At 42.3% G+C, this 24466-nt stretch overlaps 1 protein-coding gene across 2 annotated transcripts; it reads right to left on the minus strand.

Annotated features, from left to right (window-relative positions):
* Positions 1–317: 317 nt before the first annotated feature.
* On the minus strand, positions 318–21086 carry twsg1a (twisted gastrulation BMP signaling modulator 1a). 2 transcript variants are annotated; one of them, XM_080468951.1, is made up of 6 exons: positions 20946–21086; positions 20383–20638; positions 19194–19379; positions 6631–6730; positions 1406–1666; positions 318–803 (listed from the first exon to the last, which is right to left on the minus strand). In XM_080468951.1, the coding sequence occupies exons 3-6, from the start codon at positions 19344–19346 to the stop codon at positions 622–624; spliced, it is 696 nt and encodes a 231-aa protein (XP_080325077.1). In that variant the 5' UTR covers positions 19347–19379; positions 20383–20638; positions 20946–21086; the 3' UTR covers positions 318–621. The 2 variants fall into 2 exon arrangements, with proteins under 2 accessions (XP_080325077.1, XP_080325076.1); XM_080468950.1 differs by having other exon boundaries at positions 20383–20772.
* Positions 21087–24466: the final 3380 nt, after the last annotated feature.

The raw sequence follows: 24466 nt of genomic DNA on the forward strand, positions 1-24466 counted from the left end.
CAAAATGTGCTGGCATCACAAAGAGCATTTGTGTGTGGCGGTGAGCGATTGGCATCAGAAAATGTTCCTTTCTTCCCTCCTTTCACTTGCATGCGACAGTCAGCGAGCACACCTGTGGACCAGAATGGTATAATAACAACTCTGTTTCCCCAGGAAATGATGCGTTTCCTGCCACGGGCAATTCCAGGCTAAGATTAGAGTAGGAGACAGGCAACTGGGAGGAAAAAAAAAAATACATTTACCTACTCACCCAAGCATTACACTTCATCCCCAAAGCAAAATAATAAATGGAAAAAAAAAAAAAACAGACAACACGTCACTTCAAACCACATATTCTTTTTTTATTTGTCATGAGACGGGGATTTAGTGGATCATAATTGTAAAAATATTTATATATACCTCTAGTAAAAAAAAAAAAAAAAAGACACTATTGCAAACATCTAAAAATATACAGTGACACAATAACAGCAGAGAAAAACAATTTGCAGGGGTGGGGGAGGGGGTGGGGGTATTTTACAAGGTAAAGTGAGGAATGCTAACACATAACAGTCCTATTCTCCTCTGCAGCTCAGTCCTCTTGGTGTGGCCCACACATTCTGGTACCAACATGCGCCGGCTCTTTCAGAAGAGGCAGTTCATGCATTTCACGGCCTTGCTGCCGTAGTCCACGCACTCGGGTCCGATGCACTGGCAGCAGGCGTTGTGGAACCAGCGGTACTTGGACCCTCCCATCGACTCGCAGTATAGTTTACACTGGCGGATGGACACGCAGTCATCGAAGTACACCACCGTGCACATGTTTTCTGGAAAAAGAAAAGAGCACGCGAGAAAGTCGCCGTGAGTCACAGATCCAGTAAAAGTGGATTTATAAAAACAAGCAATTACCTCCGAACCTCGGTCTTCCTACGTTTACTTGAAGGGTGAGGTAAGTCTGTTGCCCAATACTTAAACTGCTCCACGTGTTTTTGGTGAGCTTAATGAGTTACCCTCTTCAACTCGGCTTTTATTGCTTCATAGCAAACAGCCCCGATCATCCAGGCAAAACAACCACAAATGAGAATGAAGAAAAGAAAAAAAAAAAGGAGGAGGGGGGCAGCGGAGCAACACTTTTAACCCGTTTACGTCTCCCTTAACTCTTCTGGCGGCAGCGTCTGGATCTCGAAAAACCGAACAGGACCGTCAGCCGTGGCAACGCCATGACGTTCCCGCAGGTTTCGTACGTGTAAACGAGAAAAATGCGACGCGAGCGGAAAGTTTTCCGCTCGGTGTTTGTCATCCTCTGTGACTCAGAAACTTCATGAGTCATGTGGCGACGCCGCCGCCGCGCTGCTGCAGCTTCGACACAGTTATGAGGACTAAGATCATCGGACCTCATGACTTTATCGCGGCACAATCTCGGCCGTACCTCGGGTGTCGTAGCTGGCGTGGATGCTGTTCCCGGGCACCGACACGTTGTGGGGCTGGCTGTCGAGCGACTCCAGGAAGGACACCAGGTTCTCGTGGTGCGAGAGCTCCTCGGCGACAGGGAAGGTGTCCACCATCATGTTGATGGGGGCGTCGCCTTCGGTGAGGGCGCGGAACAGCGAGGGGATGGGGCGGTGCAGCTCCTCCACCGTGCTCTTCGACGTGGCCGGCGAGTCGCTGTAGTTCTTGGGGTTGCACATCCCTGCGACGGAGAGAAAATAAACACGTTCAAATTCTCTGGCTTCACTCGTTCTGATCGGTTTCCTGCAGCGACTCCAGACATAACGAAGGTGCTACAGGCGGCGATTAAAGACGATTTCATCGACGAACTGTGGAAAAAGTGGATCGACTAGATTATTTTCCAGTTGAAGCTCTTTTATAATGAGGCCACATTCATCTCATGTTTATCTTCAGCGAGTCGAACCGGTAAAATAGTCCATAATAACCTTTAAATTCAAACTATTAGGTTTTTATTTCTTGTGGCGCAGAAGTATACGTGATGAAAATGTCAATATTTGTGCGAATTGATGGACAATAAGAACAATGTTTTACTCCAGTGTCATGACTCCCGGCCCATACTCTCCTGCTAGTTTTCATGGTGCTTTTCCACTCGTTCCTACGCGACTCGACTCGCTTTAGACACTTTTCCACTACGTGTTCGACTATGAGTTCTCCGAGCCACAGACGCCACCGGTGTTTCGGATTTACTTGTTTTCCCTTGTAACCCGTCGCGGTCATAACGAACGCCATTTAACCAAATTTCCATTGAAGGTTAAAGTATCGAAGCGTTTGTTTGTCTCATTTTAACATCAGCTGCTGGTGGCAGAAGTCACCAGTTAACAGGGGCACCAGTGAAACCGAAACACCGTATAATGAAGCGCGACCATAACGACCCACAATATGTAATATTAATAAATATATACGATTAAATTGATATCTAATGCATGTTTGCTCTGTATTAGGGGATACAGATTACTTATGCAACGGGGAAAAGCTCCAATGACTCCGCCCACGCCCCGGTGGTACTATTGTAATGGAAAACTGAGTCGAGTAGGAACTCGTGGAAAAGATAGTTGACAGTCACCGTAATAACAATCCAACTTGGTCGTCTGTCCACCAGAATGTCCATGAAGTCTTGTTGTTAATGTTTCGAGCGTATCGCTCTCTGCTGCACGTGAGAAAAACAGCACCCACTAGTGGCCCAACATGAAAACTACATTGTTTTCAAAATGTCGCCGTGTGAAGGTGAAACCTTTCTGAAACGATGCATTTTCACGTAGCACGTTGTGTAACCGGGGGGCGGTTTATACTTATAGTTATAAATTCACTGTCAAGTCAAACACAGTTTGAAACATCAGCGTTTCACTCAGAACCTGCAGACCGTTTTCCCCACACGGTTTCCGCTCAAACCACGCCGCCCTTCAGAAGTGTCTCGTCTCAATTAAGCTTTTTAACACTTCATTTCATTCCCAATCACGGTAGCGATCGCCCCGCAAAGTCCCCACATCCTCCGATATGATCTCCCCCAAACCTTTTAAAGGAGTCAAAGTGAATTATTGCTAATGGGTAAATCATTTAATGGGGAATGGAGTTTGACAGAGGAGTTGGATTACAAACCGACGCTAAAAGCAGAGCCAGAGCAGCTGGTTTAGATAAAATGTACACATGGGTCCTCCCTGTGTCTCCTCCTCCTCCTCGCTGCTAAAACACACCGTCCTCTCCCCGCCGCTCTAACCACTCGCAGATACACACTTCAAAGCGCTCCGCGTTTGGCACAGATAACATGTTTATAGTGGAAACTTGCTGAAAGTGGACACAAACTAAGTCAAATCTTAAGTGAGGAGAGTCAACGCTGCATGCCGGCTCAAAAAACAAAAAAAACCTGCATGGTGGGAAAACACCTCCAGAACATCTGTGCAGCAGCAGCAGCAGCAGCAGCAGCGACCAGTTCAGTGTCACGTTGCTCCACATTAAAGAGCTTTAATAAAGCCTCCCTGTCAGCACCAGCAGCAATTTCTGTCTGTCAAAACAGATCTGAGAGGCAACGGGGCAGGAAATCAACCTGGTGGCTGCTCCACCGGAGGCAGAGGATTATGAGTAGCGGCTCGTCGGGGTTGTGGATTGATTGTTCAAAAGTCAGACGGGCTGCAGGAGCAAAGAGAAACTTCTGAGGAGTCATGCTGTGCGAGATAAAACAACCCGGCAAAGACCAAAAAAAAAAAAAGAAACAAAAAATGATATTCAAGGCCAAGAAAAGAAACGACACAAGCAAAATGACCTCATAAAGCTGCAAAAACACACAAAACAATCAAACTTAAGCACTAAAAAGATGCAAACGAAGCAGTTCCACAAGTAAAAAACAATGATCAGACATCTTAACAAGCAAAAAACATGCAAAACCGTCACAAAGTCAATAGAAATCATTAAACAGAAACTGGGAGGTTCGACGTTCAGTATGTTTAAAAAACAAAAACAGGAAATGATCAGACAGCCAAAACAAGCAAAAACATACAAGAAGAGACGCAGACAACCACAAACTGCTGTAACTAGACTGAATAAAGCAGAAAATAACCACAAAGAGGAAAATAAGACAAAAAAAAACAACCAAAAAACATCTAAAATGATGTGCAACACAAACACAAGCAGCATGAATCAAGACGACAAAACCACAAACTCAAAACTGAGACAGAATGAGGAACAACACTGAAGACAACGAACTTAAATAGACTTTTTATGGGCAAATTGAAGCAGTTTAAGATGAATCCTTCATTATTACGCTCCTGTAGACTTTGTCTCCTTCAATCTGTACTTTAAATTTCAGTTTTGTTTTTATTGCATCGTAAATTAGCTTTTCTACATCGACAAACAATGAATAACGTTTTGCCCAAATTCAATAAAATTTATTTAATCTACTAAGTCTGAGAATTGATAGGAACTTTTTCATGTTGAATTTTATATACGTGTGTGTGTGTGTGTGTGTGTGTGTGTGTACACGTGTGCATTTGTACATAGATTTATATGCACGTCAATTCAAATGAATAAAAATCTATCTTTTTTTTCTCTTTTGTATCTGTATCATTTTGACATGTCGGGACTAAAAATAAAAAAAATAAAAGTAAAATTAAGAAATAAATACATAAAAAAAAACTGTGAATTGCACTGACATATATAAATGACACTCACAAATACCTACTTCCTTACAATAATCTGAGTATTAGTACTGCATTACTTCCACTCCTGCAGATACTTTCCTCTCCTGCCCCACCCTCCTCCTTTGAAGGGAGGAGTCAACACTCGCCTCTCGCTGTTTTCCACTTTCATAAATCCGGATGTTTTGGACCCTGTCCCCCCCCTCCATCCTCCCCTCCCCTCCTCCCCCCTCACACCTCCCGGGGTCAAAGTTCAGGAGTTCGGCTGCAGCTTCATCCGGCCTCCTCATCCTCTCCTCCGGAGGGTTCGGTGAAGCGGCGCGGACGAGATCTGGCTCGGCTCAGCTCACACTCGTCTCGTATCGAGGCAGAACGTGTTTCACGGCGAGGTGACGGAGACACGGACAAGAGACTCCGGCAGCGTTGAGGACGGAGGTCAAGGCGGTTTGTCGAGAGTACGGGGCAAATCTAAAGCGTCCAGCTTTAACCCTTCGTCAGACAAGATCTGACGCATCGCTTCAGGTTTTCTAACTAAATGGAAGGAGAAACTAGAACAAAGGAAACATTCGTTTCACCAGAGCGTCAAACTGTTTTCTTTGAATTTCCCACCATTTGACTTGGAGCCTCTTTCCGGCCGGTTTATGTTTGACATCCCTGTGCTTAAACAGTAAACTATTCGTCTCATTACCTCTGCCAACAAAAATTGGACCAAGAAGGTTAGGGTTTCAGCTGCGCGTAATTATTTATTTATAAGTATTTTACCGACCTCTCGCAAAAACTCTTAATCCAAATCGCATGAAATCTTCAGAGATGAATTGTCATCACCCAAGGACCAATTGATTAGATTTTGAGACGTTAACGAGTAAATCTTTCCGAAAGAATCCTCCAAAACTGCAAAAAACAAAAGTCCCATGCAAAACGGATGAGAGAGGCACCCCATGGAGGAGATCAGCGTCTGTTGCCATGGAGACGCTCCCTGCTCAGTGTTTCACACGGTGATGTAGCTAACTGACAGGCTAGTTAGCATCGATATGCGCTAACGGCTAACACGCTAGCCATGCGAACTCGGTTCCGCAAACAAATGTGGCTTTGGTGAACGTCTGCGCTCTACCGAGTGTAGCTCTGGAATAACTCAAGCACTGCCGGTTAAAACTATCTATTTATTTTTTCCCATTACATTTCATCCACCGTACAAACCCAGCAAATCACTTCAAATGTGCTTTTTAAATAGTAATCTAATACCGTAAATATACATACTATTTTTTTTTTTTTTAAAAGGAGTTAAAGCTTTTATTTTACTCTATTTTGAGAATATTATAATGAAAAATGGTGAAATGTCAGATTTTGTAAAATTTTTAATACCTTTAATTGTAGTATTTGAAGTGCTGCAAAATATTTTGCAGATTTATCATCATTACGATATCAGTGTGTGATACGTACATTTATTAAGAGTTTTCATATACTTAGTGTTTATGCTCGGAGGATTTAACGTGCACGATTGTACATAGGGTCGAAAAATGGGATTATTTGAGATTAACTTGTGAAATTTGTTTTACAAATGGAATCAATCAATGGGTTGAATTATTTTCCATGTGAAGGCTTTAGTTTGCACAAAATAATGTAAAAGTTATAGAAAACAACCAAACTCAAACACGTGCGATGGAAAAAAAAACCAAAGACAAACAAATGAATTTACGCTCAGCACCAACAATCAGGAATAACAATCAACATGTTGAAGATGAATAATTCACACATTTTAAAGAGTTCGGCTCTCACAGTTGAGTTCAGTAGAAATGCCTGTCGGCCTCTGTAGCAGACACGCTGATGGTTTCCACAGATGCTCCGCAGTGCGTCTCGCTGTCTAAATACTTTTTTTTTTTTCTTTCTTGTTAAAGCGTGGGCTGAAGTTTTCCCACTCCCCCACCCGACCCCCCCCCCCCCCGCCCCCAAATATAAAAAAAGATATTGCTGACTAACCGGCTGCCTGCTGTAAAATAAGTATCTCAGAGGCGCTCACCCACGCAGTCGCAGCACTCCTCCCAGAGGTTCCCCAGGCACAGCATGCACTCCTTGCAGCAGGAACAGTTCCCGTCGGACGGGCGACACTGGCACAGCTCCTGCAGAGAAAAAAACACCACGGCCGTTAGGCGCCGCCGACTCCCGCCGGCGGAGAGACGAACGATGAGATAAACCGTTTTTATGACTTCAGAAATTTCAGGATTCCTGCCGATGAAACTGAGCCGAAGGGAAGCAGATCGGAGGGAAACTGAACACGGAGCCGAGGGGAGGATATTTGTTTATTTAGACAAAAGAAATAATTAAAGAATCCAGCTTCGCTTCACTGACCTCAGTTTGGCTTCACTTCCTTATGGAGAAAGACAAACTAAACTTTTTTTAAAAGTATTTTCTTCTAGAGCATGAATGTTGACTAAACAGAGGTCATGGGGGTCATGCCAGCCATCGCAGGGTCAAAGGTCAACACCTGGGTCACCAAAATCAATAAACATGTTGAATTTTTAATTCTCATCCTATTAAAAACGGCTGTGTCGGTGTAGAACAAGTACTTAAATAATATATATATATATACTTTTCGTGTCACTTTGTAATGGTTTTCCAACAGCATGGCCTGCACGAGGCCCCAGAAGTGAAGAAAGTCCATCATCTCTTTGACTTGCTCCACTTTTTAGTGAACGTGAGGCTCATCCAGGCCAACCAGACCTTCTCCCTTCATGACATCATGCAGGGAAAATAACCCCTCCCTCTGGTAGTGGATTCTCACTTCCCACAGGTCGATGACCTTTGCCCTCTAGAGTTACAGGCAGTCGCAATTTTCTTTTCTCCTTGCAAACAATACCAGAAAAGAGTAGGCGGGACGGACACAGCTCATTTGCATTTAAAGGTACAGTCACAGAAACAGCCTGTTCTCAGCAGAGTCACTTGAGGGACTTTTAGACTGAAATTCAGGACCAAGGCTGGATTTGGAGAAAAGTACTTTGGATACAACGTTGTTGGAGCTCGGACATGATGTGAAATTGTTTGGAAAACTGTATAATATGGGAAATGAACTTATATCAAACTGAACTGCTTGAAACAAAAGTTAATCACTTTTTCACATGTGTAAAATGTCCATATGAACAAGAATAAAATAGACAAAAGCTAAAAACTTAATGAGAACAAATAACTTGGTGAAGGAAAAAACAAATGTTCAAAATCAGCTTTTGTGACCATCATTTATTGAGACTTTCAATCTTTTGTATATGAGATAATAGTATATGTTATATTTTATACATTAATATCATGAAGTATGAAACAAAGATATTTCAGTTTATGTCCTAAAAATGGAATCTATGGAAGTTGTCCTGGTATATATGAAGGGGAAATTACTATACAAATTGTCTGTTTCTGCGAATAGTGAGTGCATTAGTGAGTGTCATTCATGATGTTCAGATTACAACTGAAGTGTTTTTCTAAGACTAAAAGTATAAAATTAATATAAAATATAATATAAAAGTATAAAAAAATAAGAACACTTCAATTTTTTTAAATTCTTTTTTGAGTAGAATTTAGTCGTTAACCTAATAACTTAAAATTATTATTTGTCTTTTAGAAATGTCTAACTTAAATTCGGGCAGATTATAAAGGCGGGAGAAGCACTTTTGTTCCATTTCCTTTTATGTGTGAATTAGTTTTTTGTAATTGATTTTAACTAGATTAAAATTTATTTAATTTAAAAAAAAATTGTGTTGTGTTTGTTTTGTAATATAATATTATTGTGAACCAAAACATTTCTGAGAAGCTGTACTTTTATTGTGAAAAGTTAAATAGAAATATTGTGGCAAACAAAAGAGTATCAAATTTGTGGAAAACCACGACGGCATGCGGTGAAACAGTCGATGGAGAAGAGGTGAGTGTGACTGGAGGGTTCGGAGTGAAAATCGACGGAGGAGGAGGAGGAGGAAGAAGAGAGGAGGAAGAAGAGAGGAGGAAGAGCTGGTTTTCCTGTGACGACCATCACGACCAGAGACGACGGCTATCGGAGAATGCGAGACGTGTGCAGACAGAAACAAACGCAGCGACTGTACTTCTGTTCAGGAGCGTATCAGGTCCCGACACGTCCGACTTCACAGCAATGAAATCACTTTCCTGACGCGTCACGTCAGCGGATGATTAAAGGGCGGCAGCGGCGGCAAGCGACAAAAAGCACATTTAATAATGGCCGGGGCGAAATCCTACAGGATGTAATACGTTGTCGAGTTTTCACTGTATCGGGTCTGTTAGCAAGTGCTTCAGTCTACTTTTAAATAACAATAATTTAAATGACAACAGCAAACATCAAAACAGTTTAAAGAACTGTATTATAAAGTACCATCCTCTTTTTTTTTTTCAGCCATTAAACCAGATTGTATTTTTTTGGCATTTAAAAAATGACATGACGTGATCAGACCGGAGTGAATATATGGTAAAAATCCTATTTAACTTGGTTTAAGTCTGAGAAATGTTCAGTGTTTTTCCCTGTAGTGTCTTTCAGGGGGGAAAGAAATGAATAAAAGGGTAAAAAGAAAAAATTAATAAAAAAAAGAGAAAAAAGAATGAAAGAAATGGGAAAATTTTAAAAAGAAGGAAAAGGAAAAAAAAAAGAAAAAGGAAAAAAAGGGAAAAAAAACTAAAAGGAAAAAAGAAAGAACAGGAATAATGGAAGAGAAACAAGGAAAAGGCAAAGAAAAAGGAACTAAGATGGAGAAATCAAAAAGGATAAAAGAAAGAAAGAAAGAAATGGGAAAAATGAAAAAGGAAGGAAAAAACTGAAAAATCAAAAGAGAAGAAAATGGGGAAAAAAGGAAAAAACCTGTAGTTTCTTCCACTTCACTGAGTACATGAGTTAAATTAGTATTTCTCTGTATACTTTCCGTGCTTGAATAAACGTACTTCAACTAAACAAGCAGATCGTGTGTATTTCTATCGCGTCTGTGTTAAAATCTAAAAGAATAACTCCACTATCTGCATCACTTTCTCTCGGTCAGCCACTTTGGTTGATTTAATGTTTGAATTAAAGCTTCAAATCACAGCAAAGCAGAAGAAATGTATGATTTTGAACCGCAGCCACAATATTATGTCATCTGGCTCCGGGATTGTTGCAGCTGCTCGCATGCTGATCTCCTCTTACCGCACGAAAAACACACCAGAGTAAAAAAGATCCCACGTTTAGTGAATCCATTTCACCGATGGTCTGTTTGAGAGTAAAACGAGCAATCAGGCAGGTGGAAATTCAGATTTACTGCATTAAAACATGCGAGTGTGACTGAACCTGAGAAGGAGTTTTTGCTTTTTCTCACTTTTTAAATTACGTCACAAAACCAGAAATCTAACGGGTCCGACAGTTACGTCCGTGGTGTCATGACTCACGGTCCATATTCTCCTGGGAATTGGTGCTTTTATTTTGACAGTCACCGTAATATCAATCCAACTTGGTGGTCTGTCCACTAGGATGTCCGTGTTCTTCTATTGTTAATGTTTCGAGCGTATTGTTCTCTGCTGCATGTGTGTGAAAAACAGCACCCACTAGTGGCCCAACATGAAAACTACATTGTTTTCAAAATGTCGCCGTGTGAAGGTGAAACCTTTCTGAAAGGATGCATTTTCACGTAACACGTTGTGTAACCGGGGGGGCGGTTTATACTTATATTATAGCTATAAATTCTCATTCTTCTCTGCTGCATGCCTGTGTGATTTTATTACTAAAACAACCAAAAGCACCCACTAGTGGCCCAACATGCTAACTACATCGTTTTCTGAACATTCCCACGGAAACAGACATCGTTTTCAAAATGTTGCCGTGTTAACATGAAACATTTCCGAAACAAAAATGAACAAATTATGTATTTTCACTTCACATGTCACTCCTCGTGTTGATGTCCTGCCGTTTCATTATATTAAGACAAAAAGGACTTTCGGGCTTTTCTGCTTTATGATTTGTGTGGACGAAAACACACAAAACTAATTTTCTTGAGAGAATAAAAAATCACTTTATCACTATATTGTATATCACTTTATTACTATATTGTATATCACTTTATCACTATATTGTATATCACTATATTGTATATCACTTCATCACTATATTATATATCATTTCATTACTATATTGTATATCACTTCATTACTATATTATACATCACTTCATTACTACATTGTATATCACTTCATTACTATATTGTATATCACTTCATTACTATATTATACATCCCTTCATTACTATATTGTATATCACTTTATCACTATATTGTATATCACTATATTGTATATCACTTCATCACTATATTATATATAATTTCATCACTATATTGTATATCACTTCATTACTATATTATACATCCCTTCATTACTATATTGTATATCACTTTATCACTATATTGTATATCACTATATTGTATATCACTTCATCACTATATTATATATAATTTCATCACTATATTGTATATCATTTCATTACTATATTGTATATCACTTCATCACTATATTGTATATCACTTCATTACTATATGGTATATCACTTCATTACTATATTATACATCCCTTCATTACTATATTGTATATCACTTTATCACTATATTATATATCATTTCATCACTATATTGTATATCACTTCATTACTATATTGTATATCATTTTATTACTATATTGTATATCATTTTATTACTATATTGTATATCACTTCGGAGGCCCCCAATTAGATTTTACTGGTTTCATGAATTCTGCTTGTTGAAAAGTAATTGAATGTACTATTTAATTAGAAATTGAATTAAAAGTATACCTTTATGATGTAATATCACAATAATGATATAATCTCAAAAACAAAATCTCTAAAATCTTCTGTCAAGTTTGATTTTAGTTGACGAAAGTAAACAAAACTAACTCTGTGAGCCAAATAAATAAAATAAAGTATCTTGGCAATGAGAGGAAGAGTTTTTTTCTTCCCGAGCCGGATCGTTTGTGCTTCATCGGCTGATTTTCACAGCGGAGAGAAAAGTTGTGACAAGAAAACCCTGGAACTCCCGAGGAAACGGAAAAACAAATGGCTGCGATTGAAAAGTGGGTGAGAGAGGCCGAGCGGCTCCTCTTCCTCCCCCTCTGGCTCCTCTTCCTCCCCCCTCTGGCTCCTCTTCCTCCCCCCAGCTCCCCCCTGACACAGAACAGGGAGCACATTCCTCCACGTCAAGGTCACTGCAACGAGGGGGGGCGGAGGGGGGGAGAAGAAAACACCTGGAGAACAGAACATAGCCGCTCCCCCACAACAACACCCTCCTCCTCCTCCTCCTCCTCCTCCTCCTCCTCCTCATACCCCCCCGGCTCCTTTATATCGGACCTCCTCGTGCACGTTACCAGTGCCGGTGGTGATAAAAAGACTCCGGTGACTCACCAGCGAAGGATTGTTGCTAAACCAAACGCAGCTTTTCTTAATCACCGGCCTGTTCGTCCCCCAAACCTCCGACCGGGCCGGTAATGACGACTCTCAAAAAGTGGAATTATAGTTTTTAAAATAAAAAAAATAAAATAAAACTAAACAGCTGCTCTGGAACAAACATGCAGCTCATATGACACAAATCCTTAAAAAAATAGAAACACGATCGCGACTTCTTCGGATTAAACGGAAGACGACACCTGCTTTTCACCCCATATCCATTTTTAATCCCGTTTCAATCATCCAAACGTTCTTTGTAGACACTCAATCCCCGCTCAGATTCATCTATAATCTCCGTGCGCTTCAAACGCCGCCGTTTCTACTTCCATGCATCCAAACGCAAAAGGCTCAAATCTCCGTTTTGAGGGCTCAAGGCCTCGTTCACACTGCAGGGAAAAGCGACGCGATGCGGATTTCCTGTTCACGGGGACTCATATCAGACCTGTTTTATGTGAAAACTGCAGTTCCAATGCTTTCCTACTAGACTTAGGCCTCGTTCATATGTGGTAATAATTCAGCGCCGGAGGAAGCGGCTCCGCCAGAATAAAAGCTGTGCTCTCTTTTTTTTTTACCTCATTGTTCTTCTTTCCTCCTCATGTTATCCAGATTCTGTCGCTCATATTTAACAACCACTTGAAAATGGATCTACACGCTGACCGGCGTTGCCAGATAGGACAGGTATCCCTCATCTGGTGAGCCAAACTCTCTCACCCTTTAATTTTATATATTTTGTGCGTATGCAGAGTGTTCTTTATGACACGTATAATAGTTTTAGGGCTTTAACATAATTTCTACGCAGGCTGAGGTTTGGGCTGGTTTTTATTGAGGTGTGCGGTTTCTACCTTGTTTGGGCTGGAAACAGTGAGTCACATCTGGCAACCCGGGTGCTGACCGGCGCGGCGTCCATATTTATTTCTGTCGACAGCGTCTTCTGCGCTCTGGGGCCCGAAACTGTCGGGTCCGATCGCGTTCACAACGGCAGTCTGATGGACGTTGTGTTTAAGATGAAACGTGAACGATCACGCAAAAAAATAAAATCGGAATTGAGCATCAAGACCCGCCATGCGAACGCCGCCGAAGAAACTCCATATCGTCTGTGAGCTTCTCGGCGGCGCCACCAACAGCCGATAACGTCTGACACTTTTCTAGGATGCCAAAGGAAGAACATGCAAACTCCCCTCAAAAAGGCCTGGAATCGAACCTGGAGACCCCCTGCTGTGAGGCGACGGTGCCAACCACTCCCCCATCGAACCACACATTTAAAAAAAAAAAAAAAAAACAACTAACAAAAAAGAAAGTCATTTAGCCTCCGGTTCAAATCTTCACATTCTCAGAAAGACTTGGTTTGGCTAAAAAAGGCATTAAAATGAACTATTAAAAGTCATAAAAGTGTATTATCTTCTCATAAAGTGGATTTCTTCACTCTAATCTACTTAAACTGACGAGACAAACGACAATTAAATATGAATGTGATCCTTTTATGCCTCCGCTGACGTGATTCCTGCTCAGCAGCCGAACGAGCAAAGTGTTTGCAGGCGTGTCGCCACACGACTTCAGAGCTGCAGTGGATTTATTCAAATGTCAAGAGTCTCCAGATGAATTAAGTTTAATCACTCCTCCCAGATTATTCCCACACAGGCGTCTATCTGGACTCTCAGATACTTTCCACTGCCTTTTAATTCACACCAGGAATAAAATAAACTTATATTTCTCCACATAAACAACAACAAAGTATGTTTTAGATTTATGACACAAACTCAAACATATCACATCGAAATGTCTCCGACTGTTTTCATTTTAATCCCTGAAGCTTCACGCCAGCGACACATGTGTGATGCGTTCAGGTGCATCACGTAACTCCGAACTTCCTTTTTTTTTTTTTTTTTTTTTTTTTAAACTTTGGTGGGTGCGGCTTCATCCTGAGCGGACCAGACAAGTAAAATAGTTAAAAAAAAAAAAAAAAGTTTTCTGTGTCGTGTATGCAGAGTGTACTTGATAAAAATGTCGATATTTTCACAAAACACAAACAATTACTACAGCAAATGACTCCAATCTCAACATAAAGACAATTTGAATGAAAGCTGGTGCAAAATAGAGTGAAACGTTTTAAAAACAACATTTTTTTTTTTTTTTTAAACAAGAATTATTTTAAACTTTTATGATTTTTTTTGGTGGTTTGGGCGGATTGGAGCCTTTTGCAGGACAGTTTCTGGCCCAACGTTTAACTCGCCTGTTCCACACTACGATAAACCGTAATTTCCGGACTACTGAGCACACCTGAATATAAGCCGCACCCACCAAAGTAAAAAAAAAAAAAAAAGGAAGTTCGGAGTTACGTGATGCACCTGAACGCATCACACATGTGTCTCTGGCGTGAAGCTTCAGGGTTTAAAAGAGTGTGAAAATGAGCAGCGGTTCATAGTCTGGAAACTACGGTAAAATGTATATGAAACTTCTGAAATTGACAAGAGTTGTTTTATGTATAAAATACATATAATCACACACAATCTGGTCGTTTTCAAGTAGAACATATCAATTCCTGACGGAACAGGATTTATACTATCATGAGAGATGTGCAGCAGAGGTGTTCACTTATACAATAATCTGGAAATCCTACAGAACAACATTTATCTCACGACGCTGCACAGCTTCTTACACGTGCAGAGAAAAATGCAGCAGTTACCCAACACAGTGGATAAAGTCTGTGTGCAAACAGCCTTAACTCAACAGTGTGGACCGACTCAAACAGCAGGCAGACTGAAGCCCAAGACTTAACGTGAAGCTCATCAGGTTAAAACGTCTGAACGTCTGAACGTCTGAACCTCTGAACGTCTGAACGTCTCAGCGTTACAGGATGAACGCGGGACTGAAGCGAGTCGCCCGGCTGGTGAAACGATGAAACCTCCTCCTGACGTGTCGGGCGAGAGGAGAACTAATGGAGGGACTAATGGGAACAAGCCGCGGCTGCAACCTTACAAACAACCGACTTCCTCGCCGAGACAGATGAGGTTCCTGCGGACGGTTTGAAAAAAACCCCACCGCAATCGGTCAGAGCTCGGCGAGACGGGAGGGGGTGGGGGGGTTTAGCTCCACCCGGCTGGGCAGCGCCGGCTGGCGAATCGACGCTACACACACACTCACCAAGAGCCCAACTGTAGATTTTCCCTCCAAACACACACACACACACACACACACACACACACACACACACACACACACACACACACACACACACACACACACACACACACACACACACACACACACACACACACACACACACACACACACACACACACACACACACACACACACACACACACACACACACACACACACACACACACACACACACACACACACACACACACACACACACACACACACACCTCCTCCTGACCTCCCTCCCTCAGGGGTTTTGGGGAATTCAGACAAATGACTTGAGATGGCAGCAGAGCGTGAAAGCGAGCGTCGGACAGCAGATCACACCAGGAGGAGGAGGAGGAAGGAGGAGGAAGGAGGGAGGGAGGGAGGAGTTTCTCCTCGGCGGCACTCGCACCATCGCTCTGGACTCCTGACAGCTCGCGGGTCGGGGTCGACGGGGTCGCGGAAGCCGCCGAGGTCGACGTTCCGAGCAGAGATTCATCAGGCGGAACGAACCGGCGAAAATCCAGACTGTATTCTGACGCAGAAGGAGGCTCACCTACCGACCGGAAAAATGGAAACTGTTCTGGGGAATTCGTAGCAAATGGTAATTCTCTGGATTAATTAACGGAAGTTATTCTCCTTAATCTCACTCGATGGTTTCCGGTTTAATTGTTGAGAGATTCTGCCACAGGAAGCACATTTAACGTGCAGCAAACTGAATTTATTTCCCCCAAAAAATAAAAGAAACATGCCAGTGTGCAGCTTCTCCAATCATCTCTCTCAATATTTTAGTTAATCGATTCATAAATGACCCGAAACAACTTCACCGTCCGAGCCTGGAGGTCTGCAGAGACTCTGGTAGCCGGATGATTACAAACTGCGCGCCGGGGGACTTGGTGGAAGTGACGTAGAGGAAGTAGCACAATAAAACGTTTCAAAACAAAACCTTTCAGAAAAAAAAAAGAAAAACGTTGACATGTAAACGGTTCCCGAGGTCATTTTAAATCTTGTAAACATCAGCTGGACGAAACGTGCTGACCGGGCGTTTCTCCTCCTGGCCTCCAGTCTCGCAGCGCCGCTCGGCTCCGACGGGTGAAAAGGCCGCGGAGGTTTAACGACGGCGCTTTCCAGACGCTAACGGCAGACGATCTGAAACGACGTGTGCAGGAAACACGCCAAGGCATGAAAGAAACAGTGTTCGCTGAAAACACTGAGGGGAAAAAGTGATGATGTGAGAAAGTAAACACAAGAGCCTGAAATTAAAAGAGGAAAAAAAAGAAAAAAAAAGAAAGAGCGATGGAATAAACTCTCCTGTCAGAAAACAAACTTTCCTCCAGACTTCTCCGGGATTATCCCAGGAATGCATCTCCTTTTTTTTTTTTTTTTTTTTTTTTTTCCCTCCAACAGATTCCATCTTTGTTTTGAGCTCCAAAATTCTCCATCTTGAGATTTGTTATGATGAGAAGGTTTTCCTCCCGGCGGTGGATCCAGCCACCAGGAGAAGAATCACAAACGCCAAACACGCGAGACTCGTAATGGAGTGAGTTTACGCCGAACAGCCGAGGCGTCGGAGGATAAACTTTCCAAACTTCGCCGACGACGTTCCGTCACCCGAGACCCGGAGGTGCCGGCGCACCGCAGGACGCGTCAGGAGAACCGTACCGTCAGAACCGAGGCCACACCAGCCAAAATCTTTTTCTTTTTTTTGTCCTCGGCGTTCTTAATAAATAAGTCAATCCATAGCTCACTGTGAACATGATGTAGAAGATCCTCCAGGCCTTTAGGGGGCGCTGTGACTCACCAGATACACGAAGAAAGAAAACGCAGAAGACACGGAGAAGACTCCTGCTCCTCCTCGTACTCCATAAATCATCTTATTAGACCGACTAACATCAGTAGCTTCTGCAACACGACCCGAAGCAGGTCGTCGGCCATTGTCGTGGTTATGTGATGTCACGGAGCGGGCGATGACATCATCATTTTCCGCAAATGTTTTTAAATAAATAAATAAATAAATAAATCATTCAGGCTCCTAAAACAGGTTTCAAGTGACCAAAGTTACTCTGTTACGTTTCCACTGCAGCAGCTGGAAAACTGACAACGGTGTAGATAGTCTGCCGGGCCACCGGAGGGCGCTGGTGCTTGTATTTTGCAACGACACAAACGCCATAAACCTGAAGAGAAAAAAAGAGAACCCGACATCCGTGTGGACTGATGAGGAGTCGGATGCCATCAGGGAGAGTCTCAACTATTAAACTGCTGATCTGGACGATAAAACTCGAATACGAACCGCGAGTCAAACCACTACGGGTCGGCCATCTTGGTTTACTGGAGCATGAGCAGAAGGAAGTATTTACCACGGCGGTGGAGGCGCAGTAACAAGGGAGAGAACTCTGGTTTGTGCGGTATTCTCAAGTTTGGAGAAAAAAATCCCCGTCACAGGAAGTGAACATGGCCTCGGTCCGGAAAGCGAGGCGGGCCGGAGACGCTCGTTTCACAAGGACGCGCACTCGCGTGCTACGTTAGCATCCCGGCGTCACGCCACGCCGCATTTCTGTTGGTTTGTTCACGCCGACGCGATCGCAGTAACGAATCCACACAGTGCGACGGCGGTGTCGGGCGTACGACCGTGACGACGGATTTAAAGATTCTCCCGCGATCCGATCTTTCGTCTCAGACGGCCGAACCCGTAAGAAGCTCCGATTCCACGGAACCGCCAAGAAAACGGTGAAAATGCAGGGCGACGTTTTTTTTAAAAAACTCCCATAATGCAGCGGTTATAAGAGAAGCTTTCTGGACATTTCACTGCATTTTGCAGCAGAAAGTTTCATTAAAATCGACTGTTTGTTTTCAGTCACGATTGTTTGAAAAATGTCAACATATCATCCGTCGGCAGAACCAGAGAGAAAACCTGTAAAGATTCAAACTTTAAAAAAGGTTACGGCGGCACTACATCTGTGTTTAAACGTCCCCGGATAGACAGACGGCGCATTCACGTCTATTTAAAGATGCGAATTCACCTCCAATGCATATTTCTGGACACGAGAAGGAAGCTTGAGGAGCAGAAAGAAAAAAAAAACAAAAAAAACAACCTCTGCATGCCCACAGGCGGTGGCTATAACTGGAGATCAGCTCGTTTTGAGGGGGGGGAGGAAAACCCGCCGTGACAACGTGAGAAATCCCAACGTGTCACCTCGAGAAAAAAAATAAAAAAACTTTATGAGCTCTTTTAGAATATTTATAACGCAGATCGCTATACCAGGAGACGTTAATGGAAATTAAATGAAAAGTTTTCTGGAGCCGCAAAACTTAACGTTGCTTTTCCACTAAATCCTCCTCAGCCTTACCCAGCCTTACCCAGCCTTACCCAGCCATACTCAGCCTTACCCAGCCATACTCAGCCTTACCCAGCCTTACCCAGCCTTACCCAGCCATACTCAGCCTTACTCAGCCTTACCCAGCCTTACCCAGCCATACTCAGCCTTCCTCGACTCACCATCAACACTTTTACACCTTCTTCAATTGAAGTTTAAAGTGTACCTTTTGTATTATTTCAGCCAGTGGCAGAGGTCACCAGTTAACAGGGGCACCAGTGAAACCGAAACACCGGGCAGCGAATCGTAAACCATCCACACTTTGTAAAATTCTTAATAACCATATACAAACATCTACTATTTAATTTATTATTCGAGCGGATTTCCAATGCACGCGATCGCTTGTACACGACGGGGAAATCTCAGACTCCGCCCACGCTGCGGTCGCTCTACATCGTGGTGGAAAACGACGGAGGCGAGTGGAGTAAGGCCATTAGGTCACCTTCATAATGAAGAGATAACCACGTGCACAAAATGAGTTATGTTTGGGGGATAAAATCAAGAAAAGTCTCGTGAGGTGTGTGTGTGTGTGTGTGTGTGTGTGTGTGCAGACAATAAAAGCACCAGAACAGGAAGTGGAGGTGAAAGGAGCGCCGCTACCTGGATGAGACACTTGCTGACGTCGCTGGCGCAGAGCGCCTTGTTGCAGCCGGAGGTGAGCGACAGTCCCGAGAGGAGGAAGAGGAGGAGGAGGAGGAGAGAGGTGGAGGTGGAGGTGGCGGCGGCGGGGATGGTCAGCTGACCGGGCCTCATCCTGACGTCTCACCGGCACGACACTGGAAACACCTACATCAACACACACGGCAGGTCAGGGACTCACAGCGAAGACAAATAAACACAAAACGCTCCGGCATTCCTGCAGGAGGAAGGAGAAGGAGCAGAGGAGCTGCTGGGGGGGGGGAAAATAAATCTGCTTTTACAGAAAGTTTGATCACGTTTACGACAATAAACGTTAAAAGTGAACGAAAAGTCACTTTGGTCAACAAACAGATGTAGAAAACATGAGATTCTCTGATCGGAGCTGGAAGAGCAGAACAACTAGGACTTTATTAAGGAAAAAGAACTTTGTCATCAAAACTGCAAAACGTGTAACTTTTAGTTCAGAAACAACACACACACACACACACACACACACACACACACACACACACACACACACACACACACACACACACTATAAAGCAGCTGCTAATAAACAAAAGGATTTTTGTTTGTTTGTGAGTGCAAAAACAAAAAAAATCACAAGTTTTAACATGAACACGTTTCATTTGCGTCACATTTCATTCAGAGTGCTGGAACGCACACACACACACACACACACACACACACACACACACACACACACACACACACACACACACACACCTGGAGGAACCAACTTTCACCCCTTTTACCAGTCTCATGCATCGTGCTGCTGCAACACACACACACACACACACACACACACACACACACACACACACACACACACACACACACACACACACACACACACACACACACACACACACACACACACACACACACACACACACACACTCTTCTCGGACACTTTCCCACTTGCTGCGCATTGTTTCATTTCCCCTGACGGAGTCACAGAACATGTGAGAAACATTAAGCTCCTTCAGCCCCGGACGCGTTTCTTCACCTCCTCTTTTCTTTCTTTCTTTCTCTCTTTTCTTTCTCTCCTTTCTTTCTTTCTTTTTTTTTTTTTCTTCCTCCAAACTTCAGCCCCACTCCGCTGCAAACAAACAAAACGAAAAGGAGACGTGAAAAAGTTTTGACTCACCACGATGCGGGGTTTGTTAGGGAGACAAAACGGAGGCTGTTTTCTCTTTGAACTTCTCCAGGATGGTGTCGCGCCGCCGCTCCGGTGTGTGTGTGTGTGTGTGTGTGTGTGTGTGTGTGTGTGTGTGTGTGTGTGTGTGTGTGTGTGTGTGTGTGTGTGTGTGTGTGTGTGTGTGTGTGTCCACCGTGTCCAGAGGGCGTCAGTCTCTCCGCTGCGCTGCGCACCGAGCAGCACAAAGCGACAGGCAGTCCGGCGCCTTAAAGGCACACACACACACACACACACACACACACACACACCCCGGTTAACTCAGCGCCCGTCTGGGGGGAGTGAGGCATCACGCCGCGGAGTGTCCGGAGGGTCACGATCACTCGTGATCAGATGTCGAGTCTGCTTAAAAAACAAACAAACAAACAAATAAACAAACAAAAACAAAAACCCGAGCGCGCAGCTCCGTGCGTAAAATGTGATTTCTCTCAAGTCTGCTGGTTCGTCGTGATTCTCTTCACAACAACAACAACAACAACAACAACAACAACAACAACAATAACAACAATAAACACCTTTTCTTTCCTCTCAAGCCACCCCCACCTCATTAACCCGACTCTCTGTGCTCTTATCAGCGGGCTCCGCTCGTTAGGTGAGAAAAGGCTGGTCGGAAGCTGTGGAGCTGAACCCCCCCCCACCTCCACCCCTCCACCCCCACCCCCCTTCTCCACTCCCCCCCCCCCCCCCCCCGCTGCGGCGCTCATTTGTCGCCGCCATACAAACGCCCTGATGGACCATTTCGCTCCACAGGTGTTTACACGTGTTTCTGCGAAACCGCATCAAACAGGCTCGACCCGCGGGGGGAGGAAGAGGACGCGCCTCCTCATCCTCCGTCACGGGGATGAATAAATTATGCACGAGCTGATTGTTTTCCTTCCGTCCAGGCGCCCGGGACTGAGTCCGAAACCCCACCATGAATGAATGAATGAATGAATGAATGAATGAATGAATGAATGAATGAATGAATACTTTCATTACATGAATACTTCACAGAGAAAGTACACGTCTCTCCTCTGAGCTGTTAGTGACACAGAAACTATTAACAATAAAACAAACAGCAAAAAATAATAAACCTTCAGCTCCTCAGTCAAAGATGTGAGGGAGGAAGAGGAAGTTAATGATTTTACTGGACGAGATTAAACCGCAGAATTAAACAAATTAAAAAACAAACAAGTACACAAACTATAATCAGCAGATGTGATGAACATAAAGCGGTGAAACAACTTAAAATAGATTAAATTAGGCTCAAGTGAAACAAAACAGCCGCAATGTGAGACAGGAAGTTATTTTAAAACTAATAAAATCCAAAAAGTTTCAGTATAACGTGAGGCGGTAAAATAAAAAATAAAATCACCACAGTTATTCACACCGATATAATCTCATCTGTTGCTGAAGGAAACCTTCATAATCCAGATAATCCAAGTGTTTATATGAAAGTCTGTTTAATGAAATAAACATCGTGTATTGCAGAGATCACGTGCTCCTACCAGTAATGTAATAATAGAATCACAGCATGTATATTATATTTAAATGATACTAACGTGAGACTCAACGTGTTCTGTCACGCTATTGGGACATTTCTCACTTTAATCTGCTGGCATGGATCAGATTACTTTGCATTCTGAATGTTTGAGGAGGAGAATACTCATTTTATTTATTCAGATAAAAACGTTGTTCTGTGAATAAACAGTCAGAATATATTCAAACATCCCACACGAATTCCTAACAAAGGTCAAGAACGGCACGGAGGTTCAGCTTTGCTGTGAATTATATATATATACACACACACACACACACACACACACACACACACACACACACACACACACACACACACACACACACACACACACACACACACACACATTTTATATATAAAATATTCATCCGATCATCTGTTTTCACTCACATAAGCTGAACCTCAGGGATCATTCAACATATTGATTGTGTAAGCAGTTTTCTGTCTGGAGTCTCCGCAGCGCCACCTACTGGCTGAGATCAAATCCTTCACCACGGAGAGATGAAGCAAAATGGAAGTTTAATTATGTGCAATTTGTATGAAATACAGTGCTAAAAGTGTTAAATAAGATGAAAAAAATAAAGAAAGAAAAAGAAGGAAAGTGAATCTTTTTCTGACGATGTCGGTTTAAAAAAAAAAATAGAACTGATTTTTCACTCCTTTTTATGCAAAGTTGCTCCCAGAACAGCTCCGAGCAGATTTATTTCTCCCATCAATGTGAATTGAGAGGATTAAGAGATGCTATATAACCCGGGGCGTCAAACACGAGGCTCAAACCATCAACATGTAGGAATTAATAAAAAAAACAACTAAACTCATTTTACACACAAAACTTCTCTTTTTGTAAGAATTAGATTAGGTTTGCCTAAATTCATCTTTGATTTCACATTTGTGGCTGTTAGTATAAAAAAGATGTATAATTTAACCTGCTCGTATTTAGTATTTTGTTTCTGCAATTTTAGGTCTCGTAGGTATGTTCATCCAGAATAAGTCAAAATTAATATCTAATTAGAGAATCACACGGATAACATTGTGCTGAAAAAAAAACATTCAAGTTTTAACCGTTTTAAATAGTCAAATATGAAGGTAAAACTCAACAGAAGTCAAAACTGTGACTTTATATGATTGTATATAAGTTGTAATTAGGGACACTATTGTTTTGTAACGTTTCTTCTTTATTATTATTATTATTATTCCGCCTCGTCATTAGACCCAAACCTGACCCTCTCAACACGCTAGAAAACGCATCAAATTTGTCATAAATGGCGAAATATTTACGAAAATGTAAAAATTAACCCCCCGCGAGTGCCACATGTGCTCTCTAGCGCCCCCTAGAACCCCTAAAACAGCCACCACGGCCCGTAGGAGTGTAGTGAGGAATCAAACCAAAACCCTCTTGTCTCATGAAGACAAAAAAAAAATGTGATAAAATAAATAAATCACGTGCTGATACCCTTGACCTAACTGCAACAGGAAGTCCACAATTTGACTTTCAAAATAAGATTTTCACTCGAAAACTCGAAATATCGTATGGACTTCAAAACACGATGCTGCTTGTTTGTATAATGTATTGCACAAGATATATATATTTTTAAAGTCTGTATGAATTTTATGAAACCAGGTGATAATTTTAATGGTTCTTGATGTTATTAACTTTTATTGTAGGTTATATTTGTAATATGTATTATAATGTGTGTTTGTCCTCGGCTAAATCTGGTACAAAGCAAGATTTATGTTTTCTGTACACGGTCCCTGAAAAATAAATTAAACTAAACTGCATTTTATTTGTCAAAGAACCAGTCCGACTCGTTCAAGATGAAATTGGACTGAAGGCGGCGCCTGAACTAAAATGTCTTTGACAAACCCAAAAGAACGATTTTCAATCATTTCCTTTCAAATTAAGAGTGAAAATAAAATTCAGAACTACATTTAAATTTGACAACAAATAAAATTTATTCAATTATATATTACAAATATGTACAAGTCATGTAACAAGTAAATATTAAAATAGACATTTTTTTAGAACTATCGTTCAAAAGGCATTATGTTGAAAAAATAGGATTTGTTGTGATCTCACATTGAAACTGTAAAAGTATGTTTTTCTTTTTTTCTTCTTCTTCTTCTTCTTCTTCTTCTTCTTCTCCCCTCCGAAGCCACAACAGACTCGAGTGTGCGCCGAGACACGATGGAGAAACACATGAGGAGCGAGGCCGCAACGCAACGGGGAAAACAGAGGAAAAGAAACCACGGAAAGAAAAACAAGAAAGAAAAAAAAAAAAAAAAAAAAACTAAACAAAAACAAACAAACCCCACGATTAAATCCACAGTACAGCTCTTTAGGAAATAAGTACAAAGAACGCAACGCATGCACAGCATTTAATTGCCAAAAGTCGAAAAAACACCAGCTGTGGCGCGGAGCTCCAGATGAGGAGGGAAGAAACGGTAGAAAACAAACAAACGAGAAAAACAAAAACAAAAATAAAACAACACATGCTGAACAACAACAGGAACATCACG

Source organism: Lipophrys pholis (assembly GCF_963383615.2).
Source record: "Lipophrys pholis genome assembly, chromosome: 1".
NCBI classification, from domain to species: Eukaryota; Metazoa; Chordata; class Actinopteri; order Blenniiformes; family Blenniidae; genus Lipophrys; species Lipophrys pholis.